Genomic DNA, 23117 nt, shown 5'->3' with positions numbered 1-23117 from the left:
TTTATTTATTTATTTATTTATTTATTATATATACCTCAAGGGCCCTTGGGTGAGGGCTTTGCATGAGGGCATGCGAGGCGGATGCTCAGACTACTAGGCCACCGCTGCGGTGCCTCTCAGTTTTGTTGTTTTATTTTTTGTGCATTATCAGTATTTTTACACCCAAGAAAAAGCATAAAAATGAGTGTTTTCAGATACTCATGTAGCCTCAACCATGTTGTGTAACTCAGATTCATGATAACGACACTTTGCTTCAGAAACTGAAGTGAAATAAAAACACCACAAGCACATCACATGCTGCACGCTTTAGTGCCTTCGTTCTGCTTGCAAGCACTGTGTTTTTCCATTAAGCTAGCTGACATTGAGCTTGGCTGGTAAAATTATCGATTTTGTGAAAAATGCATGCCAAATTTCAGGGTGGGCCTTCTACCTCGCCATTGGATCCACCCTCGTCACGTTTGTCTGCTCAGTGCTGTCTGTCCAAGCGGAGGTGTCCACATCGAGCGACAAAGTGCAAGACGAAATCCTCGAAGGAAAAAATCTCATCTGCTTGCTGTAGTCGCAGTCAACCGCTGCTGTTAAGTTGTCATCCCATTTGAGACTGTCGAACCTCCGCGCCCATTTGTCGATGCTCCTCCAGCTGAAAAAAAAAAAAAAAGGCATGATTTGAGTGCACATTCTTGTTTCTGTGTGGTTCACTAGATTCTGTCTGGAAGTGAGGTAGTGTTAGCTTTCAATGAATGGCTGGAATGTATGTGTGGAGATGCATGCACGAGCAATGATGAAAAAACGTTTGATTTTTCCCACCTGTGTATTTTTGTCTGTCATAGGTGAGAATGCTGTTGATGCTTTGTGTTGTTTGCAGGCCATTCTCCGAGGATGATTGTTTCAGGCATTCAGTCCAGATGTGCCCATTTAGTGAATATGGGTCAAATGAGCTAAAAGTTAATTCTTAACATCAGGAGAGCAATTGCCCCTGTGGCTCTCAATGGGGAGGGGGGGGGGGGGGGGGATAATTCTAGCATTTTTGATGAAACAAAAATTTTCAATATATTGGTTGTGTGCATAAAATTATTGGCTCAAAAGGTGTTGATGGTTGGAATGAATCTACTCTCACAATTTTCCCATGTTGGTTTTTCACCATCTGGTTCTTTCTCAAATATGTTATGGCTTTTCAGACCTGACTGAATCAGCACAATATAAATATTCAAAACTGTACAATTTAGCTTGGACATCCAGGAGCTTAAATCTTGTTTATTTTCTTATCTTCACCAGCTGCACCTGTCATGAAGATTTAGTACCTGTCTCAGAATGTAATCACGTTTTCTGTGATAGAAACCAGAAAATGTGACTTTATGTCATTAACTCTACTTGCATCGTGAGGCTGCGGTTGCTTTGCTTGTCATGTTAAATGTGTTATGCCTCTGTGCTTTGCATTTTATTTTGAGCAGCTATTACGTTTCACTGTACAGCTTATTAATTGAGTTTTCACTTTGAAGCAGTGATGGCAGTATATGAAATGATCTGAGCAAACATTGTCCGCCATAATATTTGTGTGTTACCTTTGGATGACAATGTACGCTAGACAGGGTGCATAGGCATCTTTTTGTCACTCCAGCTCCCGTGTTGTTTAAACTGTTTCATTTTTATTTGTGTAATGTCTATCATACTTCACTCTTTGCACCACGCAGGAAAAGAGTAAAAAAGCAAATATATTGAAGAATGCTGAAATATGTTAATAGACCTGAAGGAATTCTTGCTTTCAGTGCCAGTGTGAATGTCCGAAACTGTGCTGACATCTCAACCACTTAAATTTCTGTTATGCTTAACGCCGGAGAGAATGTCGCACATATCGTACGGCGGCACTCATGTCCCATGGACATGTTAGCGTGCATGTCATCGTGATGACTTAATAGTGGCAACTGTGTTAAAATGCTGAGTAAAAAGAGTGCATGTGGCTTATTGCTTTTTGGGTAGATGTTTCCACCCACTCAAGTCATGCATTCTCATGTTGACATTTGAAAAGTCTAACTGTCCGTGCACACTGTTTCAGACACACAGTCACAAAGTGGCACAAGTGCTTACACAACACACAGTTGCTTGCACCCTATGTATAAAGTCTTCCAGATAAACTTGCAAGCCATAATGTGCAGTGTCGTGCAGAAGAACAAATGACATCATACTCAATTTGTGTCTTGTTCCGCACCTGTTAAATAAATACTGTTTTTAAATACAAATTGTTAAAAAACTGCAGTTACTCCACAGCCAACTGTACGGCTTCAGCACTGGCAGGTGCCACTGCTGCTGAATTTTCTTCAGTGATGGCATTGTACAATTGATGACAATAATTAGTTATTTAGAAATTTCTAATATTGAGCGTGTTCATCTTGGCAAGTACTTTTGGGCTGTCGCTTTTGGATAGTGTTTGAAAGATCACAACCTCTCATTTAGAGGTAGTGTGGTGTTCAAATTAATTTACACAGGATTTTTAAAGTAAAAAAAAAATCTGTGCTTGGTAATGTAGTTATTTGATAACATATGCTTTCATGAAAAACAATGCATAACCAGTTTAGTGAGCTGTTCTGGGAGTTTTGTGTTACCAGTTTATCAACTGGCCAGTAATTGGCATGTGTAGATGTTTTAGTATATAAGAACATTAGTACATCCTTGCCAGTAGGAGTAACAGCCTGAAATTGGTTTTGGTGACGTTAATGGCTTAGTGAACAGAAAATGGCATTTCAGTTTCGGACTTAATCGCAGGTTACTTCTGGAAAGGCACCATGAAAGGCATGGCTCTATAGCTTCCATAGATGGAAACCTTTTACCATTTTCATGTTTTCCTCTACAGATAAAAATCTTGCCAGCAGAATCTTACTTACTGAAGCCATGTTGAAAACTCATGCCTTGCTAACCAGTGCTAGGCCACTGACCAGAAAGCCTGTGGCTACTGGTAGCGCACTCAGGTACATTGCATAAAGGGGCTCAGGTGGCAAGGCATCGTAGCAATGTGTTTTCAAGGAGACATTTCAGGATTCATCTTTGAAATATTTTTCAAGGTGCTCTTGTTCCCAGGTGCCACGGTCACAGTACTCTGTACAATTGCAGACAAATGGCCTGTTAACAAAACTTCCCAAACATGGACAGCAAACTAAGGAGGCTTCGGTTGCAAGAGGTTAAATAAATAGTGCAATTGACTTCAACTTCTGCCATGCGATAACTGCCTTTTGCGAATGAAAACGAGCTGCACCGGTATTCATCCTTTGTCATTCTTAGCCTTCCTGCTGTTGTTCATGTGCATTTGCACGAGATCATCGAAGGGCATTTCAAGACATCCTCAACTGCACAAAAGTTGGACTTCCCTTGCAGCTTTCTTTTCCTCATGCACATGTAGTCAGCATCGGGACGTATGAAGATGAAAAAGAAATATGTACATGTACATGCTTGATTGCATTGTGAAACTGCACGCATCTTTTGCAGATGAGCTGCTGTTCTCATCCAGTTTTTCCAAGTTGGAGCGGTGTCACTGCTGCCTGTTTGATGAATGCTACATGCTTTTGTGCTTGCAAGGCTGGCATGACAAAACTGTTGTATTTTTAACATAAAATGTGTACATGAAGCTCTTGTGTGTATATGTATTTGTTTGTAGATAAAAAAAGTTTTTTTTTTAAAGGGAAGTTTATAATACTGCTCCTGTTTCTTCATGTGAGGCACCAGTTCACAGGAAAGCTGAAGCTCCTAACTGGACTGCAGTTCCATTAGTTTCGTACAAATCCTGAGAGTAACAGCTTTCCAACTGTCCACAACCCTGCTCTGCTCAGTTTTGGCCCCCGCTGCCCCACCATATATACTTGAAGACTCTAGCCACAGACCCCAGCGACCCCTGATGAAGTAGCCGAGCTGGCTTTGAAAAGTTGGGTGTCAAGTTCTGGTTGGAGATGTGTCAGAGCTTATTATAAACTTTCACATAATGGTACAAACCTGCTGTGGTGGCTCAGTGGTTATGGCGCTTGGCTGCAGACCCAAAAGACGCGGTTTCGATCCCGGCCGCGGTGGTCGAACTTCGATGGAGGTGAAATGCTAGAGGCCCGTGTACTGTGCGATGTCAGTGCACGTTAAAGATCCCCAGGCGGTCGAAATTTCCGGAGCCCTTCACTATGGCGTTCTTCAGAGCACAAGTTGCTTTGGGACGTTAACCCCCATAAATCATAAACATAATGGTACGAAGTTGCTAATTCCAAAATTTATCATATTCACTAAGTTTACTAGCAGTGTACCAACTTGACACTCATCATCTCTGGCACCATTTAATGTAAGTCCAAAGAGGACTTTAGGCTTGAATATAAAGCAGCTTTAGATTAATGGATTACCTTTCAAGATTATCAATGCATAGACTTCACTAACAGGAGAGCACTGCCAAGAGAGGACTCCCAAAAATGTTCCTTACTATGGCAGCTAGCCAGATTTAATTTCAGGCAATCTCGGCTGTGGCATCCACACTTTGATGGAGGTGATGCAAAAAAACATGGGTGTGCTAAGAAATTTCGGCACATGTTAAGGAATCCCAGGTGATCGAAAGCAAAGCCGTCCATTATAGCAACTCTTCTTGCCCTTCTTTGACACCCCCTTTTCATCCCTTTCCTCGCAATGCGGCTCCAGCGTCCGTCACAAATGTTTTTCTTTCAAAACTACCTTTACTGTGATTGAGACAATCTTATGACATGCAATTTATTAGGTGCATCTCTAATATGTTTGCAATAAAGAACACCTGGGACATAATTAGGCAAGATGCTGCTTGGCGTAAAGCGCTTTTTTTCTTGTAGGGGCCCAGCAACACTGTTCAATAAAGCTGCCAAATGCCTGAGATGTTAAACAACACTGCTTGAAAAATATCCTCCAGCAAGAAAATTTTGAATGCTTACATGATACAGCAAGTTGATGAACACGGACAGTGACTGGGAGACACCACGAAATGCCAATTATCCCAGCAATTAGTTTTGAGCAAATTTTGAATGCGTTTGGTAGAAGCAGAATTATCTGCAGTCAAAATCTGAATTCGAGCCTCTTCGTGATTTCCTCTACATATAGTTACATGTAAGATGAAGTGACATCTTGCAGTGAAATATTGTAATTATCAGTGCATTCTACCACATGACCACATCTCGGTAAAGTACTACTCTATATGTTGTTCAGTGCATTTATTCAGAAGTGTCATATTTTAATATAGTTTACTCCCTCTCCAGTGCACCCTTCGATGAAAGGCAACTATCGCTTTGAATTGCGAATCAAGTGTGCTTTGAGCTTTTTTCGATAGATGGCCCCATAATGTTTTGCAATTCTTAGTTGAACGAGTAATCACAGTCACTAAAACTGTCATCAACAAGGCATACGCCACTTTGCCGCAACAGCTTTCAGTGTGGAAACTCAAATTTAATACTATGCTATACTAAAACTGTCTATAATTACTGCCTGCCACTAGAACTATAATTAGATTTTTGCCCATGTTTTGAAGGTACGCAATTGCTATCGCACTCATGATCATGGTTTCCAGGATGGAGATAGATAAAAATGGGTGCATTCACTGATCGAAAAATTCTAGGTAAAACTCTTCCATTGCATTTATAACAAAAATGTTGCTGAATCGAGACCCTTGGACACCAAGTTCTCCATTGTGTTAAAAAAAAATTTATCGCTACATTTCAGCTGTTGGTCCCTTTAATTCTTACTTTTAGCAGTTTGGCACAAAAAAAGCTAAGTGATTGGAGCATAAATAAATGGTTACCAATTTTAAAATGGCATAAAGAAAAGGTGGATTCTGAATACTTAAGACAGAATTAGATACAAAAACATCATGGTTGGCATATCAACTTGCTATACTGTGCATAATGCACAAATGTTAATTTTTTATTTTTACTTGTAGAATATCAAACCCTCACTTAACTAATCAAACACATTTCAGTTAAATCACAGCGTTAGCAGCCAGAGATGCAGAAGGCAAGTTGCAATATCATTGCATATACAAATGTTGCAGGCAACTTCATCAGGCATACTGTTGCATCGGCAGGTAACAAAATTTTAAATTTTGATATTAGCTTTTTTATATATGTGCAGTTTGAAAATTTTTACTGTTCATAAACCAGCCTACATTTTCCAGTTAAAGGAGACAATTGGGACAAGGAGTTCGCCTGTAATGTTATGGTTTTTTGATAGGCTGACATTTAGGCGCAGATAAGAGGCTAGGTTACACAGCTAATCACTTGTTTCGATAAGGATGTCACCACGAAGATTTTTGAATTCAATTATCTGGCTGATAGAGAAGTCTTTCTGCCAGACAAATGTCAACACAACCAGAAAGAATCAATTTTTCCTAGAACAGCAACTGGGTAAATTTATCTTCATTGTCCCTTTGAAAGCAGCAAGTCATACCAGATTTTCTCAACTTTTCTTACTACATCTACCAGTTTTTAAATAATGTAAATTGCACGCCAGTAACAAATAACGTAAATTACAGGCCAGCAAGTTCAGTACTTTTACGGAACATCTTTAATGCTGGGAACGTTAAATGCACTTTACAACTGCTGTGGTGGCTCAGTGGTTATGGCACTCAGCTGCTGACCCGAAAGAAACAGGATCGATCCCGGCCTTGGTAGTCAAATTTCGATGGAGGCGAAATTCTAGAGGCCCGTATACTGTGCGATGTCAGTGCACGCCAGGTGGTCGAAATTTCCGGGGCCCTGTCCCTTATAGCCCGAGTCACTTTGGGACGTTAAACCCGCCCAAACCAAATGCACTTAATACATGCGGTGAATGCTCTCGAATTGCATTTCTAGAGGGAAAAAGTGGGTTACTAGTTCTAGATAACCACTTATGATCGGCTGCCAGTCAGCTACCCTGCACAAGAAGGCGGCAAAGGGAACAACACAAAGACAGAGAAAGAACAGAGGAAGAAAAGGCATAGAGATTAAAGGAACAACACCAGCAAGATGGCTCAAGTGTGCAACCAATTCTTTATTGCCTTTATATATTTTTTGTTTTTACATTGCAACCCACTTCCCAGAAAGTAGAACACAACTAATATACTAATATCTGTGCTGCTCATGGAATCTGCTGTATGATTTCTCCTGCTGCCAGCCAGCAATCACTTCCCAATGAATACAAAAGCAAAAAGGCACAGGCAGTAAGGAAAACAGCAGTTCAGTTTTGATGAGTTTTTTTATGTTCAGTTTTGAACACACACATGTTGCAACTGTTCAGAGCCATGAATCTGGCAACATCGCAACACCACTGAACCTAGGATTGCAACTTATAATTTCTGTTCTGCTGGAATATACTTGTAACAATTAACTTTGCACACAAGCAGTCACACTAGTTATTCAAACTGGAGCACACAACCGAGAGCAAACCAGATGCTCCATCACAGATTCAGTTCCAAACATGTATTAAACGTGACTGCTTGGTCTCCTTCTAAGCACTCACTAGGTCATTGAACACCACGAACTGCTAGCGAACAGTGCCTTTCAGTTCAAAAAGTAAAAATGAAAAAAAAAGGGAAAATTTTTAGCACGAAATCTCCAATGGAGTTACAAGAAACAGTCACATTTTCAAAATGCATCTGGACACTCCTGCCAGATAAGGCTTTCTTCCTGGTGAATTCTCATTGGGGCGCACACCATAACAACTCTCCCTCCGCTCTATGCAATTTGCAGAACAAGTGACTACAAGGTAACACAACGAGACCGCACAGTAGCAAAAGCAAATGCCTACTGGAACAAAGTGGAATAGCCTCAAGCTCCTGCTGCTGGAAAACAATGACATGCACTACCAAAGTTGCAAAAAGTGCCACCAGGTGTCCCTAGATGGGCTTGTTGCGAAGTGGCGATAAGTTCCTCATGCATCTGCCATTTTCTCACTATGCTATTCACTTCACAAGTGGCACTCATAACCACTCTAACAACTCTTCAGCTGGCCAGCAGTATCTGTTGTGTCCTAATTGTTTTTTTCTCGCTACTGCAATGCAATTCCGAACAGGGCTGTTCCGAAATGTTTGCTCTAGTTGGATACAGCTCAGGAACAAAGTGTTGACCGCCTCTCAAAGCATGCCCTCCATTCAACACTAACATATTGTCATGACATCACAGTCAACCGTCTCACACGTGCCAATAACCACTAGCAGGTGCAAAGTGGCTGACCGCAATGTCACAGCAGCCAGTTTATGTCACTGGTTGAAAGGCCTCCTCTGAGGGACATTTGCCACTTTGTTCTTGAGTTGTATCCAACCATAAAGCCCTGGCGACCACCGCACTTCAGGAAGAACACACCAAAAGCTGCTGGCGACAAAAAATCATAACACAGCTTTTCTTTTCCTTGAAAGTCTGCCAAGGCACATTAGTATTACTGTGCCCATCTTGAACACCTTTTGAAACTAAACATGCTAAGGAAGGGATGTCTGGGGACTTGGTTGAAATTGGCAAAACTAGTTAACAGAACACTTTCATTAAGGAAACGCACAGGCCACATAAATGCACTCCCAAACCTTGAAGACAATATCACATATCGGGCAGTTTTTGGCAGGATTCGTAATTGCCACCAGGTTGCAAGACAAAAGCATCGTGCATGCTTACAAGAGTTTTCCTGACGAGTAGTTCATAAAAAAAAAATAGAGAAGCACGAGATACCGAGAGATTCCTTAAAAAAAAAAACCTGTGAGCAACAAACGCAACCTGGCATTATAAGCACAAATACTGTTTTCTGCGCTTCAAGGTTCAAGCAAGCGTCGCCCAGGTGAAGAATTGTGCTCGTCAGTGAAGACATCGCACTTGGTATCGCTTCCTTTCCCAATACCAGTGGCCTGTGTGTGCCTACATTTGCATGCACAAAAAGCGTCACATTTGATCGCCATGCTACAATGCTGTAGGTGCTAAAGCCACATCAGTCAGTGGGCAATAGTAAGAGCGAAGAACATTGGAAAGCAGTCAGTGGCAATGAAAGGAATGCAGGATGTGACCTTGACACATTAAATAAGAATAGCCACAAAGAAGAAAGCACAAAAGGCTTTGACACTCGGCTGCACTTGATGCCATTCAGCTTTGCTAAATTGCATTCTAGGCACAGATACTCCCTAAAGCTTGGAAGCCACATAGTCAGGTAAAGAAATAGCAGCACAACATTCACCGGACATCTTTGGTATGAAAAAAAAAAAAAAATTCCCCACCAACCCTCGGTGGTAGGGGGGGAGGTGTTGTGCTGCAAATTACCGAGAGCGCGAACTCCAGCTGCACCGTAGTAACAAACTACTGCAACAATGCAGCCCAAATCACAGGTTGCTACAGTGCTCCCGCGAATTTGTTTAAGGCAACTGCCGTGGATTTCTCGCGGCATCCTTCACACACACACAAACATGGGTTCCTGACATGGACGCACACACAAACACAGGCAACACTGTTCGCTGTAGATAACAAGCTACACCAAAACGTAGGCGCATTCTTAGAACCGTAGCCGGCACAATCCTCAATGCAAAAAAAACAAGGTGGTATTTTTATTCTATGGGTACAAGCAAATTTTTGAAGCGGCTTTGCACAGGAGTGGGTAGAAAAATGCTGAAAGTGCACTTCCTTCCTTCTGGAAGTTCCATACTTCAAGACTGCACCTTTATCCCCCTTATTTCCAGTAAAGTCCGAGAAAGCACGAAGAGCAAGTAAAATCCCGAGCAAGCTCGGAAAGCAAAGGCAATTTTTAAATTCCACCGTGCAGCACACGTGGCGCAGGTTACACATTGTCACTATAGACCATAAATGCTGACACCAAGGGAATATTGCAAGAGGTACTCGACACCTGCTGCTAAATAAAAAATGAAGTGCACACAGAGAACAGTGGTTAATAACAGTAAGCACTCCTCCTGCTGACTAGTACAGCCTTTGAAGAAATAAGTGGAGACTATACTTCTTCCAGACATCGCAAAACACTGCACCATACCGGCACTGCAGGTACTTTTTGCTGCTTTTTTTTTTCCTTTTTTCAGTTTTTTTTTGTTTTTGTATTTAGAGCTGATCACCGCATGGCTGTGAAACGAACCATACCATTGTTGCGCATAGCTCTTCCACTTTTCTTCGGTCAAGATGTCTTAAGAACAACATGCTTGCCGTTTCGAAATGGGTAAGTTCAGAGCTTCGACGTCCATAAGAAAACAAAAAACCAAAGCAGGTGCTTCCAGCTATAAGTGATAGGCTGTGTATTGTAACCGGAACATAATACGAACAGTGCCAGCACTAAAATTGTGAAGACACAAACTAAGACCAAGCAACAAGATTACTCAAGTAAACATGCAACTACCACACACACAGAACTTCTTGAAATGCAAAAGATAATACGGTTGTCACACATGCATCCAGCACAAAAACTGTGAAGGGGCAAACTTAGACCAGGCAACTAAATTATTCATGTAAACATGCAACTACCACACGGAATTCATTGAAATGCAAGACAATGCGTTTGTCACACATGCATACATAAGAAAAGAATAAAACGAGCACAAGAGGAAAACTTTGTCTGCCTTCATCAATAGCAAGCACTTCACTAGCGACAGGAAGCTAAGTCGGGGAAATTTACTGCTGCAGGTACAACACGAAACAGAACCACGGAACAAACAAGCACAGAAACTACTTGCAACTTGGAAAACAAAAAGCACAGAATATGTACATTATTGTTCAGAAAAAAAAATGCAATACATGGGAAAGAGCAGGCTGTTTCGGTGGCAGGTTTCATTCAATCTCTCTGGTAAATCAATCTCCGCATGGAAAAGAAAATTAACTTTCAGATGCACTTTGAGGGAGCCAGACAACAGATGCTCAGCCTATAGAGGTCCACTCCATCAAAGAAAAAACGAAAATTCCACCTTGCAATGCCTCCATTACCAAGCTTTTTGGACGTTTACCAACACAACAAATTCCCTTTCACAAATTAAACAACAGACACAAGTGCGTGGTTGAAGCTAGACACAACCAATACCAACAAGAAATTCTTCTTGGACTTTTTATGAGATCACTGCATCTAATACTAAATCTTGGAGCCAACTTTCATTTGTGACATGGCAAGAAATGGCTTGCAGCATGTCCCTAGTAAACTGTTTTGTCAGCATGCACTGAACGAAAAAAAAAAAATCAGTGGCAGCAGTGGAGGGCAGCTGCACAAAACTGCGTCAGTGATGGCTCCTCTACTTGTTTACCCGTGTATTCTAGGATGTGAATATGAAACAACGTGCCGTTAAATTGAACAGAAGTATTTCTGCATTATGAGAAAAATGACAGTCTTCCAGTGCAAAGCTATTCAGTTTGAAATAGTAATCACCATAGAAGCAGCCATGTGGGGAGCCACATGGGAAACCAAATGAAAATAAAGGAGAAGGAAGAAGAAAAAATTTCTACCACTTTTCAACACATTAACACACCTATCCATCTTTGAGGGTGTGCGTTCTGCCGTGCACATGCCACGAGAAGAACCTCAAGGTGGCACATATGCAACGCCGCCATGTGTTCTTTTCAAAGCCCAAAAACAGTCTTCCCCCTCGTATTTCTTAATGGCCTGCCACCAGGGCACAAATGACAGCAACTGATAGTGCTTGTGTCACTGTGGTGAGCTGAAGACTTGCAGTGCCTGAACTGAACACAAATTAGAGGCAGAGAAAAGGAGAAGGACGCACTTAGTGACTCAACTACTGTTGGGCCACAGATGTCGGTGCCTGGAGGAGGCTAAGGTGGTGCTGGAACTTATTCTTTCCATAACAAGAGTCCATTCACAGTGGAAAAACTGCCGGCAAAGCTGTTGCACTCTCGGTGTCTCAGCCTTCCGCACTGACCGACGCGAAGCTCGACGTAATGCCTGGACGTATCCCCAGCGGGCTCAGCAAATGCTGCTGCAGGGTGGGGGAAATCACAGCGGGAAGTGGGCTACTTCCGGAGTGGATGCTTGGTGGCGCCATCAGGTGGCCACTGCTTGAACTGAGTGCTGAGGCAAAGTCAGTTGGGCACCTGGCCAGCTGGGAGTCGCCCGAGTGCTGCGAGAGCGAGTGTGCCCTCAGCCCCTGCGTAGTCTTGTAGCTCTTTCCACAGTGGCAGCGGTGTGCTTTTTTTATCCTGAAGCAGAGTCAAAAGGAGGAAACTTTACGAAACTCTGCAAAAGAAAAAGGCTGGTGGCATTCATTCCAGCACCATCGAGACAGCTGATCAGAAACTGCCTTAATGTGAATGGCGGAAGCACTCAAAAATGTGGTACAGCCGAGAAGTCCACTTAATTGTCCCAAGCACAAAGCAAGTGAGGTGGCCAAGTCCCGAGAATTGGGTTTTCCCCACTCAGTCAGCCTGGCTTGTCAATCGTGTTATTTCACCTAGCAGCTTCAGCAAATGAGTAAGGGTTGTGTGCTCTCCTGTGTTGTTTCTTAGCGTTTGAAGTTTTCCGTAATAAACTTTCACCAATTTTCTCAATTTTCTGCCCTGTTGCTACCAGCGTAGCTAGAAAGATAGAAAAAAATTTCCATGAAAGAAAGATCGATTCAGTGGCTGGTGCAGATGCCGAAAGTAGGACTGATAGTGAAACAAACACCTTGGACATTTAAAATGATGCTTGAACATTGCACCAACTGTTATAACTGTACAAGGAGTTCCACAGGCTAAAACTAGTGCTAAATAGTAAGCACCATACCTGCCAGCACAGTTAAAAATCAATACCAACTTGTGTCACACTTGCTGCTGCACTCATTACTGACGCATGGTTAATCAATGCCTCGCTGAAATTCTGTTACTGAGAGTGCTTATACAGTAAAACCTCATTGACACCTTTTTTTATTTGCGGGAGAAAACGTATTATCCGGGAAAACGTATGATCCAAACCGCTTGATTTTGAGAAATAACTGCTGAATGAGGTAAAAAGACATTGACAATTTCACTTTATAAAAAGGTCGATTGGCATTCCTTGGCACAAGAGCTGAACAGATGCTATTCCAGTGCTCGCTGAATTCATTCCGCGTTCGCGCCGTGTTTAGCGCGGAAGGATATTCGTAACGCATCCGGTCCGCCGATGGCAGTGACCAAAATCTCGTTTGTCATTTTCGTATGCTTCGCCCCCTTTGCACCCAAGTATTGTGGGAAAGCCACCGCGGCGGCTGTTTGCTTTTTAAGCTGCGTTTCCCAGACCAGGCCCATTCGTATATAAGCGCATCGCTGTAGTTCGTTGAAGCTTCGCCTTTGCACCGCGAAGAAACGCGCGTTTAACCTCTTCATATCGCGTCGGCGCAGAAACGGCCGTCGGGAATGCCAGCGCGGCGTTTTTCTGAACATTTTGTTCTTGGTGGTGGTGCTTCGCCTACTTTTGTCGGGGCAATGCAGAGAAGCCACCACGGTGGGTGATTGCTGCAAAAAACGTCTCGTTCTCTCGTTTGGCCCACTTGTATGTTTGCACATGTGCGGTTGGTCAATAAACGTATTATACAACCACAATTTGTCGAAATTTTAAAAGCAGTAGCCGGGAAATCGTGTTTTCCGGGAACGTATTAACCGGGAGAGAGAGAGAGAGAAAACTTTTATTTACGTGATCAATCTAGTCCAGGGCTCCGCTGGCGGCAGCTGACTTGCGGACTAGCTGGATGGTACAGGCTCGCTGGTCCAGATTGACGCTGGTCAAGGGCCTTCATCACTGCTCATGTGTCAGGTGTGGCGCTATTAATTTTTTCTCTGGTTTGTTGTGGCATTCACAAGATGCATGGTAGAGCGTGGGGTCTGATCTCGTGTAAAATGTGAAGACTTGGATATGCGTTTTTTTGTATTCTCTTCCAGTCAATGGCATCTGAGGAGGAAAGTTGTGTGGCAGTGAGAAATGTCGTCTTTCTAGCCTGTCACCATACGGTACTAGGAGAGGGGTGGGGTAGGGATGGGGATCCGCTCGGTTTGCGAGAGCTCAGGCGATTCACTACCTCATTTCCAGCTAGGCCTTCGTGGCCAGGTGTCCATGTTATTCTGAGAGTTTGAGAGTGTACTTAATAGTGTGTTTGCCCTTCAGTGAGGTTTTCCAGCAAGGCAGTCCCTGCAGGCTTGTTGGGAGTCAGTCACAACATGCGATGAATTGCCCTGTCGGTCTTGAGCCCTGATGGTGATGGCCAGTGATTCCGCTTCCGCAGGGTCCTTGGCATAGATTGAAGCCCTAATGACTGGCCTCTTCTCGTTGTCGACTGCAGTAATCGCAAACCTGCCTGGCTCGGCATAAGGCCCGATAACCATGTATACTGCTTCTGGGTCTTTTGATAGTTTTTTTGCCAGTGCTTTGGCTCTGGCTCTTCTCCTACCCTTCTGCCACTCATGGTGCATGTGTCTGGGTATCGGGTTTACATAGATCATCCCTCTTGCAGACGTTGGAATTTGGGACTAGCTCGCACTAGTTCGTAGTGCCTGCCACAGCCCCAGTCTTGTCAGAATATCCCTACCCGCTTGTGTTCTGGTTAGGAGATTTTTTTTACCCACCAGAACCGCCTCCTTGAGCTCCTCGAACGTGTTGTGTACTCGGAGTGCCAAAAGACGATCGTTGATGTCATTGGTGAGATGTTTAGGGCAGTTTTATACGGTCCCCTTATGATGGTATCAATGGCCCTTCTATCAACGATTCTAATCTCTTGATATGGGAGTCCATACGTAGTCCTGCCTACGACTAGGGCTTGGACTAGGCAGAGGGTGTCTTCCTCCCTCATCCCTTTCCGGTGCCAGGTTACCCTTCTTGATATTTGGTTGACCGTGGCCTTGAGAGTCTTGATTGTATAATCTGCTCTCAGATTGCTTCGTAACCATAGCCCCAAAACTGTGATCTTCTGTTTTTCCTAAATTTCTTTGGTTTCCTAGGTAGAGTTCAATCTCTCCAGGGAGCAATGAATACCACTCTCTTTGGCAAATTCTTCGACCATACCTATAGCTGCTTGCAGAGCTTCTTCCTTCTGTGCCAAGGATCCCTGTGTAGCCCATACGGTGATGTCGTCCACGTAGAAGGTGAAGCCGATGTCTTTGCGGGTTGAGAGCTTTTTGGCTAAGTTGAGCATTCCTATGTTGAACAGCACTGGAGAGACTACAGAGCCCTACAGAGCACCAGGAAAAATGTAGTGTAACTCTATAAGGCATTTTTAATGTCTGCGATTTTGAGCGTACGAACCAAGAAATTGTATGAACCGGGAGTGTATCAACGAGGTTTTACTGTACTATGCTGAAGATCAGCGCATGGTGTTGACATTAAAACATCGAAGCTAGTAATCCTGGATAGTACAGAAAGCTACGTGCAAGACTGCTAGGTCACAGAAGAATGCAGCTTCTAGAGCTCATGCGGGAGCACAGCAATGATGTGTGAAATTACTTTTCTTTTTCATTATTTCAGATCAACAAGTAGAGTGAATTTAGCTACTTACTGCAAAGTTTATATTACACTGAGCTTTGCCAAGCTAGACATAACAAAGCATTTCATGCTTAAACCTACTCTCAACCAACGTTACTAGAACTCACATTTCACCGCTCCCCAATTCCACCCAGCGGAAAAAAAGGTGCCCCAAATGGCGGGCAACTAATGACACTGCAGTCAAGTCCTGCTCCATTCCAAGCATGTCATCTGCCGTACAGTAGCCGGAACAGATGTACAGCTTTTGCAAGCTGTCATTGTTCTCTCATGGAAGCAGCAAAATTAGAATCAAATCCCAACCACAGCGTATTTCTGTGGTGCAAAACAAATGTGTTAATATTGTGAAACGAGCGAGACGACACCAATATGACTTGCTCCCTGTCACCATTTCTTGCACTGTTCATTGGCTTACGTTTTGTAGCTTGGACTCCAGGCCGTAGCTCCTAACCTGTGAACGATAAGAGAAAGTTTCAGTGCATGGCAGTGCTCTAATCTTGGAAGGAAACAGCAGATGTCATGTTTGTTACGCAGATAGCTTACACTGCAGAAAGCTGCCTGTCTGAGCACAGTCTGCTTTATGAGTACCCGAAGCCTAGCTGCACATTTCCCTGCCTTCGTGATTTTACGTAAAATTACTTCCATCAGAATGTTTTGCTGCTACATTCTCTACAAGAAGTTTGGATGGCAGGAGCTGCTGAATGAATTAGGTGAAAGAGGAATCATCAGGATTCCTCGCATAGCGAAACGAAATGACAGAATGAGCGCGAGTCTCTCGAAACAGAAATTTACTGTACATAATCGCAGGAAGTTATGAGTCGAGTTATGCTGTGCCCTTGAGATATGCTGCATCGGTAAAAAAAAAAAAAATTCACTGCTTCTAGGGCAAAAAGAAAGTAACCCAAAACTAGCGTAACTCAAGCGAATTATTGCAAACACAACACCTGAATATTTATCGAAGGTGCCTACAGAACACAAAAGGGCATTGCTGAAAAGGGGTTAATTACATGAATGGAAAGGATTCATGAAGGCAACAAGACATAATGCACAAAAAGTTTTGTATTAGCGGCATACATAATTAAAACACAGCAACCAACTTTAAGAAATTTGAATTCACCACATCACCAAAGACAAAAAAAAATTGCAAGCATCAGAAACACTGGTTTCCATATATAGTAGTAGAAGTGCAGTAGCCAGCTCGAGAACAGTATATATCTAATAATTTCAAACAGTGTTCTCTGTAGCAGCCTGAAAATCTGCTTCAGCAAATACTATATTGATTCAGCTGTGATAATTTTCAGGAAGGACGGAACACTAAAGCTTGCATATAAGCATAACGACTGCATACCTGATGGTACATCAGTACTCTTAGCCATTAGGTTCCATAGTAAGTGTCCAGTATTTCTTAGCATTTAAGCAATATTAGTTATTTTTATACATAAGAAAATCTAACACAAAAGATCACCGACCATCAGGCCATTTCCAAGTGTGCGCTGTACAGTTTTACAGCAACAGCAGTTAAAGGTACAGTTTCCGTTTCCAAGGTGTCATCGGCATTGTGGCAGTATAACGCAGGGACTGCGAGGAGGAAAGATTAGCGGAGCTATGCCGAGCGCCTCGTGACAAATTTGTGGTGCCTTCTGTGTGCAGTGGTGTGAAGTAGTGGTTGAGCCGTTTTCACTACTGCACACTGCTATCGCAGAATGTTGCATTATACTGGAGTGGTAACCATCAATTAGGTTTTTTTTACTTCCTTCGCCATGCAAAAAGAAAACTCATGTAAAGGATGTCACAGGCAGCCTTACTTAAACAACCATCTCTGAGCTGATTGATGTTCAAGTGGCCTAGTCTCAAGAGTGTGACCTTGAGAGCTGTTAGGGCTTTTTCGCGCACTGTGCAAGAGATTACTTTTTCCATCTTTTTGTGAATGTATCCACGCAGGTAGCATACAAAAATATCTTTAGTGTTGGCCCTGTGGCAGCCATGCTCATCATTACAAATATCTTCCTCTTCGAAACACCGTTGCAAGCTTTGCCTTTCGCAGTGAGGTTTAAATTTTTTCTGTGAAGCGCATGTTTCCATCTTCTAAACTCGGTAGGGTCTTTCAGCACCCCAATGAAATGACATTCTTCCAAGTTGCACCCCATGCAAGGCAGGTGGGCATAACTGTGAGGCCCGATAGCAAAGTATGGAGGAAACACAATGAAGCCAAGAAGACATAAAGGAGAAACTGGAGAGAGCACACGTTTAAAACGCTACAGCGGCTGCCTACCTCGCCAACCACGACCGCAGCGAGAGAGCGACTCGACCATCAGCGGCTCTAGTTTCTGCGACCGCCACTGGTGATACCTCATCCGTGGGGCTGTGAAACCGAGCTTGTTCTAGTAACATTGCTCTTAACAAGCAAGACAGACCTGCATTTTTTCTCTGTATATGCTAGATTTTTTTGTCACGTGTAAGTGATGCATCCAGCAGGATCAAATGTGTTTATACATAAAGCATAGCATACCAGAAACACACGTTTCCCACTCCCCAAAAGGGTGAAAACTGACACCACATACTTTGCTTCCTTTTTGTGCCCGTTTTTGGCATGGTACTTGATGCCATTGACGTTCTTGTACCGCTTCTTGCATCCCGGAACAGGACAGGCAAATGGCTTCTCTTCCGTCGATCCCGCACTACTCATCATCCTGTGTCGGTCAAACAAAGATGGGATGATACCGCTCACATCCCTTTTGGAACTGGGAAGAGGACATTAAGGGTCTTCGAATTAGAGGCGCAACTTGGGCAAAACGCTCACAACGGCCACAACACAACCCCCAATGCCTGCGATGACTCGTGAGGCAAGAAGCCCGATGCAGGTGGCCATGTAGAGAATGAAAAGACTGTAGAGCTTCAGCTTGGTTCCAAACATAACACCGCCACAACGATTACGGCATAAGCGGCAGATAAACAGCTGCTGGCACCACATTGTTAAATACTGTATCAAGTTACCAGCAGGGCCACTGCACCAAAAGACCAGCACAGCACATCGACGCATTGCAACAAAAGAGCTAACGTATTTTCTTTCAAACCAGCTTCACAATAGGCTGCCACCAGCACAGTAGCTCTGAGATATGTTTTAGCGTGCAATAAACAGCTACGCTGGTATGTGCAACATCAAGCCAAAGCTCTGTTTATGCCAATACAAAATATAACATTCTTTGTACACTGGCTCAAGGCCTTCAGTACAGCACATCATGAAAGCAGCTTACCTTCAATTAGATCATTCTCAGGGTACAAAAATTCAGAACCAAGGTTTTCAACGAATTCCAGCATTTTAACACACATAATCTAGTGGCGCTATTGTCATAATGACAGCAATGTCAATTTCCTTAATTTTACATGATGCCGTGGCAGCACGAAAATGCCATTTTCTTTATTCCAAGCATTTGGCAGTACAGCATCACATTTGCTTCGTCCAAAACTATTCTTTATATGACAGAAAGAAATTTCAAAAGGCCCTGTTTTCTAGCATGTAATTTAGAAGACACTGAATAAGCAGGAACTTAAGAGCATGTCTGATGAAACAGCGCAAGGGACGAGGACGTAGACAGGACAGACATAGCGCTGGCTTACAACTGGCTTGGTTTGGTTTATGGGGTTTTACGTCCCAAAGCAACTCAGGTAATGAGGGACGCCGTAGTGGAGGGCTCCGGAAATTTCGACCACCTGGGGCTGTTTAACGTGCATTGACATCGCACAGTACATGGGCCTCTAGATATTCGCCTCCATCGAAATTCGACCACCGCGGCCGGGATTGAACCTGCGTCTTTCGAGTCGGCAGCCGAGTGCCGTAACCACTGAGCCACCGCGGCGGCTACTTACAACTGACTTATTGGCAGAAATTCACATGTATATATACATCGATTGATGCGTGACAGATGGAAACAGATGCAATGTGCAAGCTGAAGATAGAAGCTAATCAGTGCTTACCAAGTACGCCGCCTCTTTGTCCGATAACGCCAGGGAAGAGGTGCTCACCAGCGGTCCCCAAGATCTCAATTTCTTCGAACTTCAATTATCTGTCTCATAAAACGGTCTTTGCTTTTTCTGTGAGTTGTGCACTTATCAAATGAAGGTTTGTACTGTTGTTCGTGTTTTTTTGAGCATTCTAGGCAGTGAAGTGGCAGGATACGGTTGCAGGTTGCAGATTTAACTGCATTCCACTGCCTAGAATGCACAAAGAAGCACGGAAAAGAGTGCAAACCTTTGTTTGATAAGTGTACAGCTCACAGAAAAATCAAAGACCGTATCATGAGAGAGATAACTGAAGGGGGGGACCATTGTTAGCACCCCTTCCAAGGAGTAAAAAAAAGATAGTAGCTACGGCTTCCGGCTTTTTCATTGCACCTGTTTCCATCTGTCACGCATCAAGCCATGTATACATACATGTGAATTTCTGCAAATAAATCAGCTGTAAGTCAGCGCTGTGTCTGTCCTCTTCTGTTTATGTCCTTGTCCCTTGCACTGTTTCATCAAACGTGATGAACCAACTAACCCGCACCTTAACTCTTCTAAGTAGCATGTATTTGATCCAAATGCTGACTGTGTACCATCTCGCCTGACATGGCATTTGGTACGAACAGTTCGTGATGATTCAGAAGGATATTACAGAAACAAGAATTCATCCTTCAATAAATGAAGAGGGGTTCAGCCCATATATTTATGGTACTCATGGGATGCAGCGACTAATGCTGGCGAACATTAACTGGCAAAGCTGATTGCTGACAAAACAAAATGACAAAACAATATACAAGAAAAGAATTAGTCAACAAACCTCATTATGAAGTCTGAGATGAACTCATTTTGTGTGGTCCATGAGTCATTACTGTCATCAGATTCACTGCTGAGCTCGTCTTCATCCATTTCACTGCCTGCAAACATTTTTTGTACAGGGGAGAAAAGAATTAGACCAACTTTACTTTTCTGTCTTTGTCTAGGCACTTAAGATCAGCTGCAGTTAATTCTGTCAAACATCAAACACTGGACCAATTAATTCCAGCTCATATCCATTTCTGATCCCATATTTTACAATTATTTTGAATAGATCGCATTTGACAGTTCACGATCTAATGCAGTGATAGGCATCTCTCAGTGAGAATGACACAATGCGAACACGCAGCATAAAAAAAAGAACAGTACCAAAATGGGTGGAGAAAACTACTACATCTATGTAGTACAGTTTGACCATTCCTTTTTTGAATCAAAGTTCAGAAACTCAACTTATAAGCAAGGTGGCTTGGACATATAGTGAAGATTTTCCTGTGCTTGGCTTTGCAAAGTGGAGGGAGGGATGGAGGAATGACCAACGTTCAGGGCAATGTTCTTCAATACATTGCTGCACTGAACAAATGAAGTCATAATGATGCTACATAAAGTTGTACAAGTAGAATGAAGAGGTTGTGCACCAGGTAATGCGAGCTGACATCTCTGCAGGCAAAATGCTAGTGTACATGGAAGAACTTTAGTTTTTTTAAGGCCACTAGACAAATAATTTGCTGCATTTCTATATAACTAGCAAAGTGGCTTCTAAATTTCTTTTACCACCGCATAGACAGACTTCCAAGTAGTTGCATGACACAGCCATTTGTGAAACTAAAAATTCAGGCTCCAAAAGGACCTGTGATAAATATCTTTGTAGGCAAGATTAGAGTGGTACCGGAATTTGTAGTTTGGCACACGGCCCCACACGAAATGCGCAACATGGCAAGGGCTGTGCAATTACAAGAAAGCATGACAACAGTAGTCGAACAACAAATGATCTCGTCAGATAACGGGCTTAACGAGAAGTAATGCAGGACAGAACAAAATTTTCTCAAGCCATAATTATAATCTGCTCTCTGAAGTTCCATGACAGCAGGATTGAACAACGCACAAAGGACGAGGACACAAGGAGAGAAACGACGAGACATGAGTCGACACGAAACGACAAGACATGTGTCTCATCGTTTCTCTCCTTGTGTGCTCGTCCTGTGTACGCTGTTCAATCCTGCTATGCAATACCAACATGTCCAAACTGCCACGTTAGAAAAGTTCCATGAGCTCTCAAATCGCAGAACCCCCTTGATAAGCCTATGCCAAACTCCGTTCATATGTTCAGTGGAACTAAAGTGTACATGGAGTAATGTTTCAAGTGAAATACACAGCAGATGCTTCAACAGAGCTTCAGTGTACCCGCATGTGACATGTGCTTTGCATCAACATGGCTTCCCAACCCCTATAGCTAGCACACTTAATTCACATGACATGCAGTGTTTGTATAACATTGACACATTCCCCACTGCCAACATAAGTGATAAAGCAAACAAGTTTTCTCGCCATACCCGAGATACAGACGGCTGGTGCTAGTATGATAGCCAATGTTGGCATGATAGCTAGTCGACACTGTCACGAGGTGGGCTGACCACTTTCTGCTTGCTAGCAAAGCATGCAATGCTTCAGAGCGATGTTTGCTCATGATCGTGGAACAACTAACACAAACGAGTGGAACACGGAACAACCGACCGTCTCTCGCTAAGGCAAGGCTTGCATGCTGTCAGCACATGTAGGCTTCATGCCATAGCCATTCGTGCTGACAAAATGACCAAAACAAGAAGCCCTGCACAAAACGCACGCGCACATTTATTTATTGTTTGATCTAAGTGAAAGTGCGAGATGCGCAGAGTGTGCAGGGTGTAGTGACGCGGGGTAATCACCTGTTGGCGTATTGCTGCAAATCGACGACGCCGGAGATAGGGTCCGCTGTCTCTTGCGAATCACCCCGAGTGACTCGACACGTGAAGCTTCAGTGAAGACCCTGCGCACATTGTCCGCACGATCAACGCGCACGCCTTTCACGGCCGGCACAAACGCGCGAGGCCACTTCCGACTAGGAAGTGCGGCGTGGCCGAAGCATGGCCACACGCAGGAACGCACAAAGCTCGCTCCCCTATTAAGACGCACCACATGCATTGCACACACCTACGCAGTGCATCCACACGAATGTCGTGCACCGCATAGCGACTGCACGTGCACGGCACGTGCGCGGTCAAGAAGCTTGGCTAAGGTAACACGAGCAAACGACTTGGCACGCATTCACACTGACCTGAGAACGTAGCTGACAGGAAGGCACGACGGTTGCTGCAACTCTTGCTTTTCTAGCAGTCTTGGGTCACTATCTACAGACGGGAGAAAAAGGCAAAGCTATTTTAACTCTGCGTCGCACATGCAGTCTCGGTGAACGTAGGTAACTTTTACACCGTTTTAACCGCGCATTGCTTGACAATAAGCGCGATTCCGTGCAATGTGAAGTACGCCACATATTTCAAAGTACAGCCTCCGCAGAAAGTGGTATACGCAAGCCGAACAGTGGTAATTATCCTCATCATTTTGCCGATCTCGGATGGTGCACCCGAAAAATCGGGGCGTGGGGCGCACAAACGAGAGGCGCGTGCTCGCGCCAAGCGCTCGCGCTGCAACTCAACAATACCTATGTGTGTGTCTTCGATGTGCAAAATGAGCTCTCGCAGCGTAGGGAACGTCAAACCGCAACCATTAAATTTGCAATTGTTAATCAAGAACACCGCCATCGCACATGCGACCAAGTGCATTACATCTTATGGAAGCGGCAACCGTGTACCGGCGCAGACGATGTAGCACGGTGCGCCGGAATCTACGCCCACCAT

General features: G+C 43.6%; 2 protein-coding genes across 4 annotated transcripts in view; one reads left to right on the top strand and one right to left on the bottom strand.

Moving 5' to 3' along the window:
• LOC144093875 (LHFPL tetraspan subfamily member 2a protein) overlaps positions 1-3616 on the top strand; it is a 99375-nt gene extending 95759 nt beyond the window's left edge. For both annotated transcript variants that reach the window (XM_077627615.1, XM_077627617.1), the window contains exon 5: positions 417-3616. In XM_077627615.1, the coding sequence (XP_077483741.1) occupies positions 417-559 (143 nt within the window). In that variant the 3' untranslated portion in view covers positions 560-3616. The remainder of the gene's footprint in view (positions 1-416) is intronic.
• A 3369-nt stretch (positions 3617-6985) lies between these two features.
• Positions 6986-23111, bottom strand: LOC144093874 (juxtaposed with another zinc finger protein 1). Of its 2 annotated transcripts, none has more exons than XM_077627613.1 (7): positions 22922-23111; positions 22538-22610; positions 22149-22249; positions 20231-20327; positions 17973-18152; positions 15827-15862; positions 6986-12125 (listed from the first exon to the last, which is right to left on the bottom strand). In XM_077627613.1, exons 1-7 carry the CDS (start codon positions 23040-23042, stop codon positions 11831-11833), a joined length of 903 nt encoding a protein of 300 aa, XP_077483739.1. In that variant the 5' UTR covers positions 23043-23111; the 3' UTR covers positions 6986-11830. The 2 variants fall into 2 exon arrangements, with proteins under 2 accessions (XP_077483739.1, XP_077483740.1); XM_077627614.1 differs by having other exon boundaries at positions 17973-18101; positions 22922-23109.
• Positions 23112-23117: the final 6 nt, after the last annotated feature.

Source organism: Amblyomma americanum, chromosome 6, assembly GCF_052857255.1.
Source record: "Amblyomma americanum isolate KBUSLIRL-KWMA chromosome 6, ASM5285725v1, whole genome shotgun sequence".
Classification (NCBI taxonomy): Eukaryota; Metazoa; Arthropoda; class Arachnida; order Ixodida; family Ixodidae; genus Amblyomma; species Amblyomma americanum.
This window is presented reverse-complemented; position numbering and strand designations above follow the sequence as displayed.